The sequence below is a fragment of the Bombina bombina genome, chromosome 7 (assembly GCF_027579735.1).
Source record: "Bombina bombina isolate aBomBom1 chromosome 7, aBomBom1.pri, whole genome shotgun sequence".
NCBI lineage: Eukaryota > Metazoa > Chordata > Amphibia > Anura > Bombinatoridae > Bombina > Bombina bombina.
In genome coordinates this window covers 454783744-454806959 of record NC_069505.1, presented here as the reverse complement: position 1 = coordinate 454806959, position 23216 = coordinate 454783744, and the positions used below count along the sequence as shown (strand labels likewise).

At 41.4% G+C, this 23216-nt stretch overlaps 1 protein-coding gene across 1 annotated transcript in view; it reads right to left on the bottom strand.

The window, feature by feature from the left end:
- Positions 1 to 783: 783 nt before the first annotated feature.
- LOC128666705 (gastrula zinc finger protein XlCGF8.2DB-like) overlaps positions 784 to 23216 on the bottom strand; it is a 67332-nt gene continuing 44899 nt past the window's right edge. The window contains exon 5 of the mRNA XM_053721447.1: positions 784 to 2081. Within this exon, the coding sequence (XP_053577422.1) occupies positions 1321 to 2081 (761 nt within the window). The 3' untranslated portion in view covers positions 784 to 1320. The remainder of the gene's footprint in view (positions 2082 to 23216) is intronic.

Below are 23216 nucleotides of genomic sequence, written 5' to 3'. Positions count from 1 at the left end.
TCTACACATACTAAAGTGAATTAAAAGCCATGACCTGCATGCGACTGCAAGCTTTATACTTGTTGTGCACTTGTTGTGCACAAACAAGCCCCATATATAAGAGAAATAAAAATTAAGGCTAAGCATACATCCTGAAAGCTCTTAATAACCCTTCAGTCTCCAAGTCATCATTGCCTGCACCCTGACAAAAAAAAATCCTAACTAAAGGATATAAAATGTCTCAAAAAGAAATTGCAGCAAAATTTTCTTGAAGTGCAAGTCTCTAATACCTAGAAGACAAAAGCACTTACCTGCAATACAACTGTCAGGCAGGACACCAGCTCACAAGGCGTGAAAGGACACATATTCCTTACAGAGACCTGTAGAAAAAAAGAAAGAACAAAGTAGCCAACTCTGGTTTTCTATAACAAGGCTAGGCATATGTTAGGAAAACAAAGTAAGGACAACCTCACAACTTCCTAACTGCTTAAAAGCCACCACTACTCTACTGAAGAGATTGACGTGGACTCGGCTAAACCCAAATCCTTGCTTGCAGGGAAAAGTACCCAAAAAAGTAATTAATTTCTTCAGACACCAAAACTTCACCTCCTCCATTGACAGAGGCAAAGAGAATGACTGGGGATTGTGGGTAGGGGAGTTATACTTAACAGCTTTGCTGCTCTTTGCCTCCTCCTGCTGGCCAGGAGTGATATTCCCACTAGTAATTGAATGACGTTGTGGACTCTCCATATCTTAGGAAATATATATATATTTATAGATTAAAGAAAAACTACAACAAAAGTGCCACATTCATATTTTTATTATAATTTTAACAAACTGGTTACAGTGCGTGGCTTTTGTTTGTCAGCTGTGTAGTCAAACCATTTGTAGATCTATAATTGTATTAGGTAACCTCCCCAAAATAAGCAGAAATTAAGAAAACAAAAAAACCATTGTTGTTCTATAGAAATTAGCTATTGAAAATCAAAAGCATACTTCAGTACAGTGCATTCTATACATCCAGGGTCCATCATAATCCAGACAAGGTCTTCTGGGTGCCTCTTGCACATTTGATGCTAATCTAGTGGCTCACCTTGTACACCTGGTACATTTTAATTCCAGCTAGAGAAACACTGTCACTTCAGTGATCAACTGACTATAATGCCCTCAACAGTACCTAAATTTCAAAGAAGGGGTTATCAACATATCATCAATGGCCTTTGGGTATTCAAATGAAAACACACTGAGCCACTTCATAACCACTTGAGGTGCAAATCCAAAAGTGAGCTCTACAGAAGACGACATGTAGTCGTCACACCTCTGCATGTAAGTGATTAAGCTCTAATTTCCTTTAAAATGAATTTTCTGATGAGTAAGAAGATATCCTTTCTGAGTAAAACATTTCCCACATTTAGAACAGGAAAATTTTTTCTCTCCTTTATGAATTTTCTGATGCCTATTAAGAGATGATTTCTGAGTAAAATACTTTCCACATTCAATACATGGAAATCCTTTCTCCCCTTTATGAACTGTCTGATGCCTAATAAGAGATGATTTCTGAGTAAAATATTTTCCACATTCTGGACATGAAAATGCTTTCTCTCTTGTATGAATAGTCAGATGAGTAATAAGATGTGACTTTCGAATAAAACATTTCCCACATTCAGAACATGAAAATGGTTTCTCTCCTGTGTGAATTTTCTGGTGGTTAATAAGATATGCTTTCCAGGTAAAACATATCCCACATTCAGAACATGAAAATGATTTCTCTCCCGTATGAGTTTTCAGATGTTTATGAAGAGCTGATCTCCAGGTAAAACACTTCCCACATTCAGAACATGAAAATGCTTTCTCTCCTGTATGAACCTTCATATGATCCATTAGAGATGATTTCTGAGTGAAACATTTGCCACATTCAGAACATGAAAATTCTCTCTCTCCTGTATGAGTTTTCTGGTGCTTAATAAGAAAAGACTTCCAGGTAAAACATTTTCCACATTCAGAACATACGTTTCCCGTGTGGCTTCTTTGATTTTGAAAAAGATTGAAAGAAGCATCAGCACTCCGATCATGACTAGGATTATTACAGTTTGTGAATCCACCTGTTGAAAAGAAACAAAATGGAATTAATGTTTTTTATTATTGACATAATTATCTTATTGTGAGAATATTTGACCGGAACTGAATTACAAGGGGAGTGGGAACCTTTCACCAGCTACCACGCTAAGGCTTATCAGTTGTTTTACTGGACATTAGGGACTATTTTTAAGCACTCCTTAGCATCCCATATTGTCACTTACTGAAATAGAAATTAATGCTGTTGTATTTTCTTTCCAATGGCAGGGAGAGACCACAAATTCATTAATTAGTGTTGGGAATTCAACACCTGGCCACCAGGAGGAGGCAAAGACACCACAGCCAAAGCTTATATATAGCCCTTCCACTTCCCCTACTCCCCAAGTCAATTATTTGCCTCTAAACTAGGAGGGAAACTCGACCGCTCAATTTATAATGGTGATGGAGGTCTGCGTGCATGCTTTCTCTGGAAAGAAATGTCTACGGATGCCAGCCTCTCGGGGCTGGGGTATAGTTTGGAGTCCTTTGAAGGGGCAGGGAACCTGGTTGCTCGTTGAGTTTTTTCTTCCCATCAACTGTCTGGATTTGAAAGCCATCTTCAATTGCTTGAGGGCGTGGCCTCTCTTCGTTCTGTCCAGTTTCTCAGTTCTCAATAAGTCAACTTAACATCTGTGGCTTATTTCATTCTTAGGGGGGGCAGGGAGTTCCCTGGCATTGAGAGAGGTGTCTCTCGCTTCCTGCGGTAGGGGCGGAGTCTCGATTGTCCCCTTTCAGCCCTTCTCAGCTGGAGATGGACTATGGGAGATGGATTTTCTGAGCAGTCAGACCTTCCATCCTGGGGAGTGGTCTCTTCTCCCTGAGGTGTTCTTCAACCTAACTCTCTGGTAGAGAGGTTCTGGAGATAGACCTCATGACATCTCGTCTCTAAACTGCCCAGATACGGGTTGAGATCAAGAGATCCTCAGGCAGTGTTGGGGGATATGTTAGCAGCTCTGTGGAGATTGCTGCTCATACTCTCGCATAGTGTAGTGGTTATCACGTCTGCTTCACACGTAGAAGGTCCTGGGTTCAGAAAGCAGTGGGACTATTTTTTAAGAAGAAGATGTCATCCTCCCCTCTGTGGAGGTTGCTTCTCCGAGTGGACCTTCTACTTCTAGGTCCGTTCCTTTCCAACTAGATTCTCTGAGGGTGACTGCGTGGGGATTGAACGCTTAGCACTGTCCAAAAGAGGTTCTGAGAGGGTCAATGATACCCTGATTCAGGCTAGTAAGCCGGTGTAATGACTGTAATGTTTAACATAGGTCTATTTTATAAATAGTTTGTTGTGTAGCTGTAGCATTCAAACACCAAATGATATGAGACTTAACACTTGGTAATAAGAAATACAGCAATTTAGTGCAATGGAAATAACCCAGGTAAAGATTATATATACAGGTGGCCCTCGGTTTACAACGGTTCAATTTGCACCGTTTCAGAATAACAACCTTTTTTCTAGTCATGTGACTACTATTGAAAAGCATTGAGAAGCAGTGCATTGATTAAAATAGCCAGTAGGTGGAGCTGTCCGCTTGTGTTGCAGCCAAGCAAGCTGAAATTAATCAGTTTAACCAGACCTGAGCTATCGAGCAGATTTTAACGGAACAAGATATTCCTGTCTATAAATCAGTTCAGATTGGAATGCATAGAAAGAACTGTTTGCAGAAAAATGCAAGTGAAGTCTGTGTTGTGTGATTATTTTATTAGGTTTATAATGCTGTTTAGCACATGTTTTTGTTCATTTAACTTAGTTTAATTATATATTCTGTGTTGTGTGATTCTTTTATTAGGTTTATAATGCTGCTTAGCATTTAAAGTCTTCATTTCAAAGCTTTAAAAATAATGTATTAGGTGTTACTTATGACAATTTTGAGAGGGGCCTGGAACCTAACTCCCTCACTTCCCATTGACTTACATTATAAACTGGGTTTCAATTTACAACGGTTTCGATTTACAACCATTCCTTCTGGAACCTAACCCCGGCGTAAACTGAGGGCTACCTGTATATATATATATATATATATATATATATATATATATATATATATATATATATATAATCTGTATATATATATATATATATTAGCAAACAAAATAAGAACTTAGTAAATGAGGAACACTAAAGGTTGCAATTCCAATGAGAGCAGTGATCCAAAATAAGTAACAAGCAAGCATGGATTAGTAAGTTGCAGCTGTTAAAGGCAAGTCTATATACAAGTAATTAGCACAGTTAGTATACTTGCTTATCCGGTGGTATTTGGATGATGAATACTTGCTTCCCCTGAGATGATGTAGCTAGACTCCGGTAAGTAGAGCAGGTAGGTTCTGGCAGAAGGTAAGCAAACTTCAGATGAGCTGTGATAGTTTTACACAGCATGTAGTGACTGGTAATGGAAGAAAGCAGGCGTAGTGATACGTGCTGCAAGTAGACCCGGCAATCCAGGTAACTGAGGCTGCAATGATTACAGCAGCATGGAGCAGTGACTGCAGCAGAGAGACACAGGAGCAGCACAGCTAATTATCAGGATGCAGTCAATCAAAGGTGAAAAAAATAAGAAAATAAGTTGAGCTCAGGTGAATACTAGTAAATTCAGCAAAAGAGTTCCAATAACTCCAATACAAAAGTACAAGTTGTTAGAGAGTTAAATTTGACTTGAATATGAGACACTAGGCAGGGTACAATTCAGATACTCTGCTTAAACAAAATAATCAAGCCAAGAACCAAAAAGGAAATGAGGCTATAAAGGGTAAATAGGTGGAGTTTACTAAAAGGAACATTACTTAAAAGGGACATTACTTAAAGGGACATTACAGCCGGTTACCCTGCGTATTTTCCACAGGTGTGGCATACCTACTTTGCTATGTGTATGTGTTAAGTACAAGGTTTTCCTTGGCTCAAGGGGAGAGTTGCTTGAATTATTTTGCCTCTCCACGGTGGTCTGGAGAAAGGCTTTACTGCCAGCTCTATCTAGGATCAGATTTCTGCCCTTTCTATGTTCTGCATAAGAAATTGGCTAATCTTAATCATACTGAGAACACTATATTCCAAATATATTCAAAACATACTATAAGCATACAATTAAAAATCTAGTTCATATGTATATATTTTCATTATTATCTTTTATTTTTATTTTATTTTATTTTATTTTTTTCATCGTAGGGTTAATAGTCATTCACAAGAGTGAATAATGCAAATTGAATAAAATAACATTTAACCATATGAGGGATTACACATAATATATAGGAATGAAACTATTCTAAGATCTGCACTATTTGGTGTATAACTCTTTATCCTTCTGCTCCAACCTTTTATGGAGATATTACTCAAACCATCTATACAATAGTCCTCAGATCATAATATAACTCTAAGTTATAAAATACACTGATCATGAAGGGCTCATCACTAACTCCCTAGGGACAAATTTAGCGCATAAACTGTTCGAAAGAAACACCAATCATGTATACTAGAATTAACCTATGTCACACCTTTAATAACAAACAGATTTATATTGACAACAGGAAGTGACGTCACAGACAATAAGGAGGATCTATAAACAAACGATAGACTATAAACATAGATCTCCCAAACATTAGAAATTCAACCAAAGCATCATTCCATTCATTAACTGTGATAACAAAAAGGCTAGTAGACTTAGTTATTAACTATTTGTGACCAACAAAAATCGTCAAACCGGATATGGCTAAACCGGAAGTGACGTCACAAACAAACACGGCGTATTTACAAACACATGATAAATTATAAACAAAGACCCTCCAAATACTAGTAATACAATACAGCAACTTTTGATGTACTAATTATGACAAGAAATAACCTATCTGACTCAGCTTTATTATTTTTGATAAACACAAAAATCGTCAAACCGGAAGTGGCCAAACCGGAAGTGACGTCACAAACAAACACGGCGTATTTACAAACACATGATAAATTATAAACAAAGACCCTCCAAATACTAGTAATACAATACAACAACTCTTGATGTACTAATTATGACAAGAAATAACCTATCTGACTCAGCTTTATTATTTTTGATTAACACAAAAATCTTCAAACCGGAAGTGGCTAAATCAAAGCACTTCCGGTTGTAATTATACATCCCCTATATAAGGCCATCAGTAAGCAACATACACCAGTCTTGATAAAGGCCCAGAGAAGGCTGAAACGCGTAGACAACACTGGTAAGCCTTATTTCAATTGGAGGAATATAATAATAAGCTGAGGCTTCATCTGGGAAACAAGTGCTTCAAGCAGTGGTGCCTTCAGATGGGTCTGCCAGCCTTATATTTGCTCCCTGCTTATTCTGTGTACTCTCTAGCTTGGGTACTGGATTCCCAACAGTAATGAGTGAATTTGTGGACTCTCCCTGCCATTGGAAAGAAAACAAAATGTATGCTTACTTGATAAATTATTTTCTTTCCTGGCAGGGAGAGTCCACAACATGCCCTATTAGTTTTAAGGTGTTTATTTTTTCTTATTTTCTAGCACCTCTAAACCCCTGGTGTTTCTCCTGCTTTTCATTATTTCCTCGGCTGAATGACTGGGGGAGTAGGGGAAGTGGAAGGGATATTTATAAGCCTTGGTTGGGGTGCCTTTTCCTCCTCCTGGTGGCCATTTATTGAATTCCCAACAGTAATTAATGAATTTATGGACTTTCCCTGCCAGGAAATAGACTAATTTATCAGGTAAGCATCACATTTTACAGAATCAGGACATAAAATAATAATAATTATATAAATCATTTCCATTAAGAATTGCCTCTCATTTCTGGTATGCTTGTTGCACAGTGTTACAGAACATATAGGTGATAGTAGATAAAATTATTTATTGTATTTAAATATATAAAGTAGTTTCTATAGATAAAAGTAGTAGTAGTGAACAAGATCAAAGATTGACTGGAAGGCAGATCAGTTAAAGGTGAATATCTGTGTCTGTGCACAAAAGACATGACAAATGAAATTGAAAGCAACATACTTGGAAGAAGAAAGAAGAAGAATATTATTGAGATAAAGGAATACTTGGATTCGTTATGAGCTCTGCAATAAATATAACTAGAATTATTGTAAAAATCCTTGGTAAAGTGAGCAGTTATATGAGAAAACAGCCATTCAGCAGCCATTAGGATGTGCAAATATGGATTTTTCAGATGAATTCATACTAGCTTTATTAGATAGCCATGTATCTGCAATCAAGGCTACCAAGACCTACAGAAATAATGAGAGTTGTGGTCTTTCCACCAAGGCATGAACCCATACTGAGCACACTTCTCACCACCATCTTTGGTATTGGCCGACAGTCTGCCAGTATAAAGTCTTAGTTTTTTTGGGTTTTTTAAAATAATTTGATTTATGATTTTTGCAGTGTACGATCCCCTTTACCCTCCCACCTCTCTGATCCCTCTCAAACAGATTTCTAACCCTTCCCACTTCTTAATAATCTTCTCCATATACATTTTAAAAATAAATTTATATTTATTAATTAAAAAAAATGTTTTCAGGGGGGCGGAGCTAGCCTGCAAAGAGAGCAGACGTCCAGGATCTGAGCTCCAGCTAATAATCTACAAAAACCTGGTTAAATATAGCAACTTGCTTATCTATTTAACATAGATATGGTGTAATCTATGTATTTTGGGGTAGACTAACTTTGCAAATACTTTACATCTTATAGGAGCTGATATACTGATGGCAACCTGACCTGGGCTCTTCAGAAATGATTGGAAAAAAGAAATGATACCCATAGATTGCCAGCACTTGGAACACGGACATTAACTTCCTAAGTTATATAAATTGCTACCACACACATCCATCATGGTGATCTTTCATTCAATTCCCTACGTTACTGCTATCTTTTGGAGGACATTAGACAACGTGGATAACACTGCTAAGATGGCCGCGCCAGTAACTTGGAAAGAGAAAGTGAAGCATGCACTTGATCAGGGTCTCCAAAGGGTGGAACTAAATCTAATAAATGTGATAACTTCACTTGCTATCACTTCACTTGCTATCCCTTACCACTTGCTCATTCTGCATCTCTACATCTTGAGCTATGGTGACGCTTACAGCTGCAAACTAAGGCCTAGATTTGGAGTTCGGCGGTAGCCGTGAAAACCAGCGTTAGAGGCTCCTAACGCTGGTTTTGGCCGCCCGCTGGTATTTGGAGTCAGTGATTAAAGGGTCTAACGCTCACTTTTCAGCCGCGACTTTTCCATACCGCAGATCCCCCTACGCCATTTGCGTATCCTATCTTTTCAATGGGATCTTTCTAACGCCGGTATTTAGAGTCGTTTCTGAAGTGAGCGTTAGAGCTCTAACGACAAAACTCCAGCCGCCTGAAAATAGCAGGAGTTAAGAGCTTTCTGGCTAACGCCGGTTCATAAAGCTCTTAACTACTGTACCCTAAAGTACACTAACACCCATAAACTACCTATGTACCCCTAAACCAAGCTCCCCCCACATCGCCGCCACTCGATTAAAATTTTTAACCCCTAATCTGCCGACCGCCACCTACGTTATACTTATGTACCCCTAATCTGCTGCCCCTAACCCCGCCGACCCCTGTATTACATTTATTAACCCCTAATCTGCCCCCCACAACGTCGCCGCCAGCTACTTAAAATAATTAACCCCTAATCTTCCGACCGCAAAGCGCCGCCACCTACGTTATCCTTATGTACCCCTAATCTGCTACCCCTAACACCGCCGACCCCTATATTATATTTATTAACCCCTAATCTGCCCCCCTCAACGTCGCCGACACCTGCCTACACTTATTAACCCCTAATCTGCCGAGCGGACCTGAGCGCTACTATAATAAAGTTATTAACCCCTAACCCGCCTCACTAACCCTATCATAAATAGTATTAACCCCTAATCTGCCCTCCCTAACATCGCCGACACCTACCTTCAATTATTAACCCCTAATCTGCCGAGCGGAGCTCACCGCTATTCTAATAAATGTATTAACCCCTAAAGCTAAGTCTAACCCTAACACTAACACCCCCCTAACTTAAATATAATTTACATCTAACGAAATAAATTAACTCTTATTAAATAAATTATTCCTATTTAAAGCTAAATACTTACCTGTAAAATAAATCCTAATATAGCTACAATATAAATTATAATTATATTATAACTATTTTAGGATTAATATTTATTTTACAGGCAACTTTGTAATTATTTTAACCAGGTACAATAGCTATTAAATAGTTAAGAACTATTTAATTGTTACCTAGTTAAAATAATAACAAAATTTACCTGTAAAATAAATCCTAACCTAAGATATAATTAAACCTAACACTACCCTATCAATAAATTAATTAAATAAACTACCTACAATTACCTACAATTAACCTAACACTACACTATCAATAAATTAATTAAACACAATTCCTACAAATAAATACAATTAAATAAACTAGCTAAAGTACAAAAAATAAAAAAGAACTAAGTTACAAAAAATAAAAAAATATTTACAAACATAAGAAAAATATTACAACAATTTTAAACTAATTACACCTACTCTAAGCCCCCTAATAAAATAACAAAGCCCCCCAAAATAAAAAATTCCCTACCCTATGCTAAATTAAAAAAGTTACAAGCTCTTTTACCTTACCAGCCCTGAACAGGGCCCTTTGCGGGGCATGCCCCAAGAATTTCAGCTCTTTTGCCTGTAAAAGAATAAATACAATACCCCCCCCCAACATTACAACCCACCACCCACATACCCCTAATCTAACCCAAACCCCCCTTAAATAAACCTAACACTAAGCCCCTGAAGATCTTCCTACCTTGTCTTCACCATCCAGGTTCACCGATCCGTCCTGAAGAGCTCCTCCGATGTCCTGATCCAAGCCCAAGCGGGGGGCTGAAGAGGTCCATGATCCGGTCAAAGTCTTCATCCAAGCGGGGCAGAAGAGGATCTTCCATCCGATTGAAGTCATCATCCAGGCGGCATCTTCTATGGTCTTCCATCCGGAGCGAAGCGGCAGGATCCTGAAGACCTCCAGCGCGGAACATCCATCCGGACCGACGACTGAACGACGAATGACTGTTCCTTTAAGGGACGTCATCCAAGATGGCGTCCCTCGAATTCCGATTGGCTGATAGGATTCTATCAGCCAATCGGAATTAAGGTAGGAATTTTCTGATTGGCTGATGGAATCAGCCAATCAGAATCTAGTTCAATCCGATTGGCTGATCCAATCAGCCAATCAGATTGAGCTCGCATTCTATTGGCTGTTCCGATCAGCCAATAGAATGCGAGCTCAATCTGATTGGCTGATTGGATCAGCCAATCGGATTGAACTAGATTCTGATTGGCTGATTCCATCAGCCAATCAGAAAATTCCTACCTTAATTCCGATTGGCTGATAGAATCCTATCAGCCAATCGGAATTCGAGGGACGCCATCTTGGATGACGTCCCTTAAAGGAACAGTCATTCGTCGTTCAGTCGTCGGTCCGGATGGATGTTCCGCGCTGGAGGTCTTCAGGATCCTGCCGCTTCGCTCCGGATGGAAGACCATAGAAGATGCCGCCTGGATGATGACTTCAATCGGATGGAAGATCCTCTTCTGCCCCGCTTGGATGAAGACTTTGACCGGATCATGGACCTCTTCAGCCCCCCGCTTGGGCTTGGATCAGGACATCGGAGGAGCTCTTCAGGACGGATCGGTGAACCTGGATGGTGAAGACAAGGTAGGAAGATCTTCAGGGGCTTAGTGTTAGGTTTATTTAAGGGGGGTTTGGGTTAGATTAGGGGTATGTGGGTGGTGGGTTGTAATGTTGGGGGGGGGGGGTATTGTATTTATTCTTTTACAGGCAAAAGAGCTGAAATTCTTGGGGCATGCCCCGCAAAGGGCCCTGTTCAGGGCTGGTAAGGTAAAAGAGCTTGTAACTTTTTTAATTTAGCATAGGGTAGGGAATTTTTTATTTTGGGGGGCTTTGTTATTTTATTAGGGGGCTTAGAGTAGGTGTAATTAGTTTAAAATTGTTGTAATATTTTTCTTATGTTTGTAAATATTTTTTTATTTTTTGTAACTTAGTTCTTTTTTATTTTTTGTACTTTAGCTAGTTTATTTAATTGTATTTAATTCTAGGAATTGTGTTTAATTAATTTATTGATAGTGTAGTGTTAGGTTAATTGTAGGTAGTTTATTTAATTAATTTATTGATAGGGTAGTGTTAGGTTTAATTATATCTTAGGTTAGGATTTATTTTACAGGTAAATTTTGTTATTATTTTAACTAGGTAACAATTAAATAGTTCTTAACTATTTAATAGCTATTGTACCTGGTTAAAATAATTACAAAGTTGCCTGTAAAATAAATATTAATCCTAAAATAGTTATAATATAATTATAATTTATATTGTAGCTATATTAGGATTTATTTTACAGGTAAGTATTTAGCTTTAAATAGGAATAATTTATTTAATAAGAGTTAATTTATTTCGTTAGATGTAAATTATATTTACGTTAGGGGGGTGTTAGTGTTAGGGTTAGACTTAGCTTTAGGGGTTAATACATTTATTAGAATAGCGGTGAGCTCCGGTCGTCAGATTAGGGGTTAATAATTGAAGTTAGGTGTCAGCGATGTTAGGGAGGGCAGATTAGGGGTTAATACTATTTATGATAGGGTTAGTGAGGCGGATTAGGGGTTAATAAGTGTAGGCAGGTGTCGGCGACGACGTGGGGGGCAGATTAGGGGTTAATAAATATAATATAGGGGTCGGCGGTGTTAGGGGCAGCAGATTAGGGGTACATAGGGATAACGTAGGTTGCGGCGGTTTACGGAGCGGCAGATTAGGGTTTAAAAAAAAAATGCAGGGGTCAGCGATAGCGGGGGCGGCAGATTAGGGGTTAATAAGTGTAAGGTTAGGGGTGTTTAGACTCGGGGTACATGTTAGAGTGTTAGGTGCAGACGTAGGAAGTGTTTCCCCATAGGAAACAATGGGGCTGCGTTAGGAGCTGAACGCTGCTTTTTTGCAGGTGTTAGGTTTTTTTTCAGCTCAAACAGTCCCATTGTTTTCTATGGGGGAATCGTGCACGAGCACGTTTTTGAGGATGGCCGCGTCCGTAAGCAACTCTGGTATCGAGAGTTGCATTTGCGGTACAAATGCTCTACGCTCCTTTTTTGGAGCCTAACGCAGCATTTGTTTGAACTCTCGATACCAGAGTTAAATTTATGGTGCGGCCAGAAAAAAGCCCGCGGAGCGTTAACAGCCCTTTTACCGCCGAACTCCAAATCTAGGCCTTAGTTTTCAGATCTATATAGTGCTCCCTTCTGTGCTTTAACACTGATTTTTCCATGCTATATGTTTTGTCATATACCTAGGCTGCCCATGGCAATTTCCTGGAGCTGGGTTATTTGAGTTGGTTATGTATACACTTCACCGATAACCCTTTGTTTTCCACATCAGTATAATGATCAATACCTTGGGTAGATGGGTTGAAAGTTTGGTGGTTTACTCTCTTTTTGGGTCTGATATTTCACTAACAATTTAAGTATGTTTTGGCTGTATCTCTGGGAACCTGGGGTCAGTTATTATTCTGGCTGGCTCTGACTTCAAACTTAGATGCCCATGTTAGCTACTCATATGACTGATCCTATATTATAAACATGTATTACTGTATTATAGTCTACCCATATGATGTGTAATGTACACGTGGGTATTTTATCCTCAAGTGACGCTCAGGCTTACAATGTGTTTGGGATTCAGAAGGTCCAAAAAAGTAAAGCCCTCTCATTTATAAAGTGTACCTAAGTCAACCTGTAGTTTATGATGTAGGTAGAGTATATATTATCATATGACATTGCATACTAATCCTTGTTTCTTACGTCACAGTGACTACAAAGAGGTAGGAATCAGATTTTCCTCCCTATATGCTCTACCCATTATACAAATATATGTCCTTTCCATACCCTTTTTAAACCCAGATTAGAGATATTCATTGTTTATTCCCCTAGAATAGTTGTGGTCTATATATTTCAATTTGCCAGCTATAACTCATTAAATTAACTATACACCCTATAGTGCACTACGCCCAATTTAACCATTTTTATTTATTTATGCTCTCACTTTACATCCAAAAGAATTAATGCAGTTTGCACTTTAAGATATAAAGCAAAAGTGCCAAGGCTGTCATTTATTATATCACTTGAACCATGCTGCCTTAATGCTTTATTTGCTAATTAATCTAAGGTTATACATAGGCCCATTACTTCTACATGTTAACAGTCCTCAGGGGTTGGTGGGTGGCCCCTGGAGAACTGTGCAGGGACAGCGAAGCAGATAAGGCTATCGATACATCAACTCAGTACCTTAGGTTTAAAGCGCCTTATAGGGTTAAATAAATATATACGTAATACTATAAGAGTTCTTTAGCATATAGCTGGTTAATGTCAGTTCTCTACACTACTTGTTTGTTTTCTCATGGTGTGGCTCTGACGTGACTTTAAATTTACATGATTTTGGTGCCAGGAACTGTTTATCCTAGGTTCAGTGTGCGCTAGGCACTGCTTGTACTGGATGCTGCTTGTGCTAGGTGCTTACTGTGTTAGACACTACCTGTGTTTGTTAGGGATTGTGTTGTGTACTTCTTGCGATGGGGACAGATTGTACCAGGTACTGTTTGAGCTGGGTACTGTTTGTTTTTGGTTCTGTGTGTGTTAGATACCGGGTGTACTGGGTACTGCGAGTGCTAGGGACTGCGTGTGCTAGGTGCTGCGTGTGCTAGGTGCTGCGTGTGCTAGGTATTGCGTGTGCTAGGTGCTGCGTGTGCTAGGTGCTGCGTGTGCTGGGTACTGTTTGTGCTGGGTACTGCGTGTGCTAGGTACCGATTGTGCTAGCTACTGTTTGTGCTAGCTACTGTTTGTGCTAGCTACTGTCTGTGCTAGGTACTGTCTGTGCTAGGTACTGTCTGTGCTAGGTACTGTCTGTGCTAGGTACTGTCTGTGCTAGGTACTGTCTGTGCTAGGTACTGTCTGTGCTAGGTACTGTCTGTGCTAGGTACTGTCTGTGCTAGGTACTGTCTGTGCTAGGTACTGTCTGTGCTAGGTACTGTCTGTGCTAGGTACTGTCTGTGCTAGGTACTGTCTATGCTAGGTACTGCGTGTGCTGGGTACAGCGTGTGTTGGGTGCTGCGTGTGCTGGGTGCTGCGTATGCTGGGTGCTGCGTGTGCTGGGTACTGCGTGTGCTGGGTGCTGTTTGTGCTAGGCGCTGTTTGTGCTAGGCGCTGATTGTGTTGGGTACTGATTGTGCTGGGTACTGATTGTGCTGGGTACTGATTGTGCTGGGTACTGATTGTGCCGGGTACTGCTTGTGCCAGGTACTGTTGGTGCCAGGTTCTGTTGGTGCCAGGTACTGTTGGTGCCACGTACTGTTGGTGCCAGGTACTGTTGGTGCCAGGTACTGTTGGTGCCAGGTACAGATTTTTGTACTATTTGTCCTTGGTACTATTTGTTGGTGTTATTTGCCCTTGGTACTGGATGTGCTAGGCACTTTGGGTGCCGGGAGCAAAGCTTACTAGGTACTGTGTGTGCGAGTTTCAGTATATGTTGGGTACTGTTGATTCTAGGTATGGTGTAGGCTAAGTACAGTTTTAAGATTATCTTGTGACCTTCCTCATGTTGATATGCATTGCTGCTTCAGTTTATATTAATAGTTTAATGAGAGTCTATTATACTATGTACCTCTTGTACACAATCCCCTCCTGAAGTACAATAGCTTTTGTTCTCAGGACCCCTATTTATCTACCATATACCTTGTGCTAGGGGTTTTTGAGGACTAAACTTTATACATATGCCCTAGTCCCCCCCCCACCCACATTTAGAGCCCACACCAGGGTTCAAGTTAGGTGAATTATTTTCACCACAAGTTCCCCTATCCTACCCATTCTTCCCCTTTTGTGTTTTAGGAACGTGAATTCCCCAATGGTTGGATCTATATTGACTTATTTGGATCAGAAAAATATGTGTCGATCTGATGTCCTTTGCCCCTATGTCTGTCAGAGCTTTTATTTCTTGGTTTGACCTTGGGGGAGGTGGTTTAAAGCACCCTTCCCTCACTAAGGAAGGGTTCTCTGACTTATCAATGTCTTGACAATAACTTTAATTGGACCTGCTTGTCCCCAATTGTTACTTATACTTCTAAAACTGAATAAAAACTTAAAAAAAAAAAAAAAAAAAAAAAAAATATATGTTTTCTGTAGTGTAGGGATATTTCTTCACCATCTCCAAATCCCTGCTCCAAGCAATCATATTGTAGAGGCCCCTCTCATCTCTCATGATCCATCCCCACCTCCCCACTCCAATCGATCATATTGTTGAGCCCCCCTCTCATGATCTCTTTTCCACAGTGTAGTGGATCCATCCCTCCCTCTCAGTAAAATATTTTCCATAGGGTAGCGAACCCTCACCCTCCTGCCCCGGCGATGGGGTGCCCGCCCACCTCCCACCCACCCAACCACCTCAATCCGACACCACCCACGGCATCACTGCAGCAGATACAGACAGTGACACTTTCTGTGTTACTGTCTAAATTGGCGATATGGCTTTATATGGTAAAGGGAGCAGGATCAGTGCTACCTTACTATGTGAAGGCAGATGCCTTCTGCCTCTGGCTGCAGTCTCATCTGTCTAAGCCAGCAGCCGGGGGCCGCAGCATGATGCAGAAGGTTGGATGAAGGTACTATGTCAACAGGCAAAGTACACTGTGATGAAGTAACTACGTTCATATGGTTTAAAGTGATATGAAACTCAAAATATTCTTTTAAAATTTACACAGAAGATACCATTTTAAAAGTTTCCAATTTACTTCTATTATATTTTCCTATTTGCTTCATTAACAGGGTATTCTTTGTTGAAGAGATATCTAGGTAGGTGTCCACAGCACTTCACGGCAGGAAATAGTGCTGCCCTCTAGTGCATGGATATCATTCTTGCAAAACACCTGCCATATAACATAGTTACATACATAGTAACATAGTAGATGAGGTTGAAAAAAGACCGAAGTCTATCGAGTTCAACCTATACAAATCTAAAATATATACAAAAAGCTCCAGTTAAGCTTAAATAATCCCACTAAAAGGTGACCCATTTAATACTAGCAATCATATCCATGAATTTTGTTTATAGACAGAAATGTATCCAAATCATTTTTAAATGTATCTAGGATATTGGCATTCACTACCTCCTTTGGTAATGAGTTCCACAATATTATTGCTCTTACAGTGAAAAAATGTTTCCGTTGTAGGAAATTAAATCTCCTTTCCTCCAACCTTAAAATGTGACCTCTGGTCACAAACTTTCTTGGAATAAACAGAGCTTCTGCCATCTCTGTATATGGACCTTGAATATATTTATATAAAGTAATCATGGCGAGACTTCCGGTGGGCGGGCATAACGGGCGGCAGCAACTTGGGAGAGCTCCGCAAGTTTGATCTCCCAAAGTAGTGTTTCTGACCGGTGAACAGCCCAAAAAAGCAGCATTCCTTGGCAGGATATCACTAATACCACTGCCCGGACCTATACTGCAAGGAGAGCGAGTGATCTGCTCCCCCGCTGGGAGTCTTACTAAACTACCGACCGACGGATAACTGCAGCTGTCGGCAAGGGACTTGGATCCCCGCAGAGGAAGAAGCGGTGAGAGTCGCTACCTCCCGATCCTACCGAATCAGCACTGCTGGTGGCACAGAACAGCCGATCAGATACTCTTAAGGCAGGGATTTGGCGCATATCAAATACTGGTGGGGAGAGAGGGGTTGGAGCCGTTCCACATAAGACTGAAAGGCTAGAGGTACTAGATTACTGACCACGTGGGGACCAGGAAGAGGGTGCTCCAGGCCCTGTACCTAGCTAGGTCTTAAGAACTTTGATAATACACGTGCACACCTGATATACTTTGACTATTAATCAAAGCACCCAGTGACTACCTCCACTATAACCTGTCGCATCCACTTTGAGCTATAATAAAGACCCACAACATATGCAACCAGCTCATTGATCATAGTGGACGAAATTAAGCACCATTGAAGGGAGTTAAATAGCCTTGCACAGCACGCTTGATCAGCAGGAGCTGAGGCCCAGAAAACTGCTAGTGCTCCTTTCACACGGTACTGGCTCTCCCTCCCTCTTCTTGTTTCTCCCTATAGAGACTATACATATAAATATGGAGTAGAACACTTTGGGCCCCCATTGCTCCCCCTCCCCCCAAACATGTTCAATTCAGCCCACTGAAGGTTATCGCTTATCCAGGTCTGGAGACATGATAGAAACTGTACACATGTTATAAAGTGGAGAGTGCCCCTGTGCGCTTTGCCCTTTCCTCTGAACAGTTTGATACCCGTTTTAAACCTATTGTGGCCCCCTGGAAACAGACACGTGACACCCATACTACTGACCCTGGGCTTGCAGCTTGTTTTCCTTCTCCTATAGGTGTGGAGTCGTTTTCAATTCTGTATGCAAAAGTATTATACACCGTATAGTAAAAAAACTGGTAAGATGGCCAGCAAACAGCGCCAACATGACAGGAGGCTCAAGAGCCAAGTAGAAGTCCATTCCCCGCCAGCTACATCTTCTGAGGCGGTGGATCCACCGCAACAGGACACGCATCCTATAGTATCTCAGCTCTCGGCCCTCTTTCTCCCAAAAATAGAGCAATTACAAACGGGGCTGGATACCCTATCCACAGATCTAAAGATCTTTTCCTCAAGATTAACTACAGTTGAACAAAAAGGTGGCAGACACAGATGGTCAACGGAGAGAGGTGTCACTAAATGTCATCCAACTACAACAACAAAATAGAGCTCTACGTGAAAAACTGGATGATCTTGAAAATAGGTCCAGGCGAAATAATATTCGTCTGGTGGGCCTCCCTGAGTCTGTTCCTGGCGCTGCTCTTATGGACTTTGCTGAACAGGTCCTCCCAGGGTTGTTGGGTTTGACTCGTGCAAATATTCCGTGTGTGGCTGAAAGGGCACACAGAATTGGAGTGCTTCAACAAAGGGAAAATCAAAAGGCCTTCTCTAGACAAGTTATGATTAAGTAGCTAAATTTCAAAGATAAGACTCTCATCCTTAAAGCCTACAGGCAAACTCCCGAAATAACCTATGAGGGCCACAAGCTACATTTGTTCCAGGACTACTCGGCAGAGGTAGCAAAAAAGAGAAGGGAGTTCTCACCCTACTGTAAAGAACTGTCGAACAAGGGAGAGTCCTTTGCCCTGCTGTACCCGGCTAGACTTAAGGTACAAACAGCGCAGGGACCAAAATTCTTTGAGGACACTAGCCAGCTAAAGATTTACATGAGATCGCTCATCCCTGCCGAAAAGAATCAGATGGAGGAGGAGGGGGTTGAGGAAGAGGAGGACTGACTTTTTCTCTTTCCAATGTCTCCGTTGATCCTGCTTTAGCACCCTGGAGGGTCTCCTATAATGGGGACAATAGTCTCAAGGACTGAAGACTTTAATGTTCGCTAGCAGAGCGACTGTGCTGACCATGGCATTGGTTGCATATCCTTTTTGAAGTTTGGGGGGGGGGTTAACTACCCAGTTGTCTATTCTGTTATATTGTTATACCTGTTGTATTTATAGTGTTTTTTCCAAATCGTGACCTCTACCTGAAGTATAACTGTACTGCTCTAACCTTTTTTTTTTAATTTCCCTCTGGCTCTATTCAGCTGTTTTCACTGTTGCATTTACGGTACTTTGACAACTCTGATCTCTCTTTGATGGTTGATAGATTTGATGCAGCCGGCCTACCCTTTACCTGAGGGGCAGCATACTACTGCCATTCTGTCTGCTGAGGAATTGGAGGAGAAATACCAGATAGTAAGGAACCATTAGAGTATAACCTGGGGTGTCAAACTGTGAGTAGTTTTTTTTCTAGTTACACATTGCATACCACATTTGCTATCTCTATCATAGCAGCTTCCAGACAACTATGGGAATCCGTATAGTGTCTTGGAATGTAGGGGGGGTCACGTCCCCTATCAAGAGGAAAGCCATTTTAAAATACCTCAAAACAAAGAAAGCTGACATTGCCATACTAGAAGAAACCCATTTGAAGCCTAGCGAGCATGAAAAACTCAAACAACAATGGGTGGGGGAGGTTATATACACGCCCTATGAGAGTAGCAGAGCTAGAGGGGTTGCCTTTTTATTTAGGAAGAACCTTACATATGAGATCACCCAAACAATATTGGACCCCTTGGGATGCTTTGTCCTTCTTAAATTCCACTTGGACAGTTTCCCCTTGATTTTGGGAGGAGTCTATGGCCCCCATACTCGCAAGAAGGAATTTTGGAGTACAGTGAGGGTACACATTCTGAAAATGGCTGACGCCCCGATAATCTTAGGGGGAGATTACAATATAACACCTCAGACTCCTGCAGACAGATTTAGGAACCCATGTCTTCCTGAGACAGGACCTAGTAGACAATATAATACTAAACGAGACACACTAATTCTGAATAGGTTTAAGAGAGCACTTCAGATCACTGACATATGGAGAGAAAGGAACCCAGAGGTAAAAAACATAATTTATGCTTACCTGATAAATTTATTTCTCTTGTAGTGTGTTCAGTCCACGGGTCATCCATTACTTATGGGATATATTCTCCTTCCCAACAGGAAGTTGCAAGAGGATCACCCAAGCAGAGCTGCTATATAGCTCCTCCCCTCACATGTCATATCCAGTCATTAAACCGAAACAAGACGAGAAAGGAAAAACTATAGGGTGCAGTGGTGACTGGAGTTTTAATTAAAATTTAGAACTGCCTCAAAAAAAGGACAGGGCGGGCCGTGGACTGAACACACTACAAGAGAAATAAATTTATCAGGTAAGCATAAATTATGTTTTCTCTTGTTAAGTGTGTTCAGTCCACGGGTCATCCATTACTTATGGGATACCAATACCAAAGCTAAAGTACACGGATGATGGGAGGGACAAGGCAGGAACATTAAACAGAAGGAACCACTGCCTGTAGAACCTTTCTCCCAAAAACAGCCTCCGAAGAAGCAAAAGTGTCAAATTTGTAAAATTTTGAAAAGGTATGAAGTGAAGACCAAGTTGCAGCCTTGCAAATCTGTTCAACAGAGGCCTCATTTTTAAAGGCCCAGGTGGAAGCCACAGCTCTAGTGGAATGAGCTGTAATTCTTTCAGGAGGCTGCTGTCCAGCAGTCTCATAGGCTAAACGTATTATGCTACGAAGCCAAAAAGAGAGAGAGAGGTGGCCGAAGCCTTTTGACCTCTCCTCTGACCAGAATAAACGACAAACAGAGAAGAAGTTTGCAGAAATACTTTAGTTGCCTGTAAGTAGAACTTCAGGGCACGGACTACGTCCAGATTATGCAAAAGACGTTCCTTCTTTGAGGAAGGATTAGGACATAATGATGGAACAACAATCTCTTGATTGATATTCCTGTTAGAAACAACCTTAGGTAAAAACCCAGGTTTAGTACGCAGAACTACCTTGTCTGAATGAAAAATCAGATAAGGAGAATTGCAATGTAAGGCAGATAACTCAGAGACTCTTCGAGCCGAGGAAATAGCCATCAAAAACAGAACTTTCCAAGATAAAAGCTTAATATCAATGGAATGAAGGGGTTCAAACGGAACACCCTGAAGAACTTTAAGAACCAAGTTTAAGCTCCACGGAGGAGCAACAGTCTTAAACACAGGCTTAATCCTAGCCAAAGCCTGACAAAAAGCCTGGACGTCTGGATTCTCTGCCAGATGTTTGTGTAAAAGAATAGACAGAGCAGAAATCTGTCCCTTTAACGAACTAGCGGATAAACCCTTTTCTAAACCTTCTTGTAGAAAAGCCAATATCCTAGGAATCCTAACCTTACTCCATGAGTAACTCTTGGATTCACACCAATATAAATATTTACACCATATCTTATGGTAAATTTTTCTGGTAACAGGTTTCCGAGCCTGTATTAATGTATCAATTACCGACTCCGAAAAACCACGCTTTGATAGAATCAAGCGTTCAATCTCCATGCAGTCAGCCTCAGAGAAATTAGGCTTGGATGGTTGAAAGGACCCTGAATTACAAGGTCCTGCCTCAGAGGCAGAGACCATGGTGGACAGGACGACATGTCCACTAGGTCTGCATACCAGGTCCTGCGTGGCCACGCAGGCACTATCAGAATCCCCGATGCTCTCTCCTGTTTGATCCTGGCAATCAGTCGAGGTAGCAACGGAAATGGTGGAAACACATAAGCCATGTTGAAAACCCAAGGGGCTGCTAGTGCATCTACCAGCACCGCTCCCGGGTCCCTGGACCTGGATCCGTAACAAGGAAGCTTGGCGTTCTGGCGAGACGCCATGAGATCCAGTTCTGGTTTGCCCCAACGATGGATCAGTTGAGCAAACACCTCCGGATGGAGTTCCCACTCCCCCGGATGAAAAGTCTGACGACTTAGAAAATCCGCCTCCCAGTTCTCTACGCCTGGGATGTGGATCGCTGACAGGTGGCAAGAGTGAGACTCTGCCCAGCGAATTATCTTTGAGACTTCTAACATCGCTAGGGAGCTCCTGGTTCCCCCTTGATGGTTGATATAAGCCACAGTCGTGATGTTGTCCGACTGAAATCTGATGAACCTCAGTGCTGCTAACTGAGGCCAAGCTAGAAGAGCATTGAATATTGCTCTTAACTCCAGAATATTTATTGGGAGGAGTTTCTCCTCCTGAGTCCACGATCCCTGAGCCTTCAGGGAGTTCCAGACTGCACCCCAGCCTAGTAGGCTGGCATCTGTTGTTACAATCGTCCAATCTGGTCTGCGAAAAGTCATTCCTTTGGACAGATGAACCCGCGACAACCACTAGAGAAGAGAATCTCTGGCCTCCTGGTTCAGATTTAGTAAAGGGGACAGATCTGAGTAATCCCCATTCCACTGACTTAGCATGCATAGTTGTAGCGGTCTGAGATGCAGGCGCGCAAATGGCACTATGTCCATTGCCGCGACCATTAAGCCGATTACTTCCATGCACTGAGCTACTGATGGGCTTGGAATGGAATGAAGGACACGGCAAGCATTTAGGATTTTTGATAACCTGGACTCCGTCAGGTAAATCTTCATCTCTACAGAATCTATAAGAGTCCCTAGAAAGGGAACCCTTGTGAGTGGTAACAGAGAACTCTTTTCCATGTTCACTTTCCACCCATGCGACCTCAGAAATGCTAGAACTATCTCTGTATGAGACTTTGCATTTTGAAAACTTGACGCTTGTATCAGAATGTCGTCTAGGTACGGAGCCACCGCTATGCCTCGCGGTCTTAGTACCGCCAGAAACGAGCCCAGAACCTTTGTAAAAATTCTCGGGGCCGTAGCCAACCCGAAGGGAAGAGCTACAAACTGGTAATGCCTGTCTAGAAAGGCAAACCTTAGGTACCGATAATGATCTTTGTGAATCGGTATGTGAAGGTAGGCATCCTTTAAGTCCACTGTGGTCATATATTGACCCTCTTGGATCATGGGTAGGATTGTTCGAATAGTTTCCATCTTGAACGATGGAACCCTTAGGAATTTGTTTAAGATCTTCAGGTCCAAGATTGGCCTGAAGGTTCCCTCTTTTTTGGGAACCACAAACAGATTTGAGTAAAAACCCTGCCCTTGTTCCGTCCGCGGAACCGGCTGGATCACTCCCATTACTAAGAGGTCTTGTACACATCGTAGAAATGCCTGTTTCTTTATTAGATTTGTTGATAACCTTGACAGATGAAATCTCCCTTGTGGAGGAGAAGTTTTGAAGTCCAGAAGATATCCCTGAGATATTATCTCCAATGCCCAGGGATCCTGGACATCTCTTGCCCAGGCCTGGGCGAAGAGAGAAAGTCTGCCCCCACTAGATCCGTTTCCGGATAGGGGGCCCTTTCTTCATGCTGTCTTAGGGGCAGAAGTAGGTTTTCTGGCCTGCTTGCCCTTGTTCCAGGACTGGTTGCCTTTCCAACCCTGTCTGTAACGAGTAGCAGTCCCTTCCTGTTTTGGAGCGGAGGAAGTTGATGCTGCTCCTGCCTTGAAATTACGAAAGGCACGAAAATTAGACTGTTTGGCCTTTGATTTGGCCCTGTCCTGAGGAAGGGTGTGACCCTTACCACCAG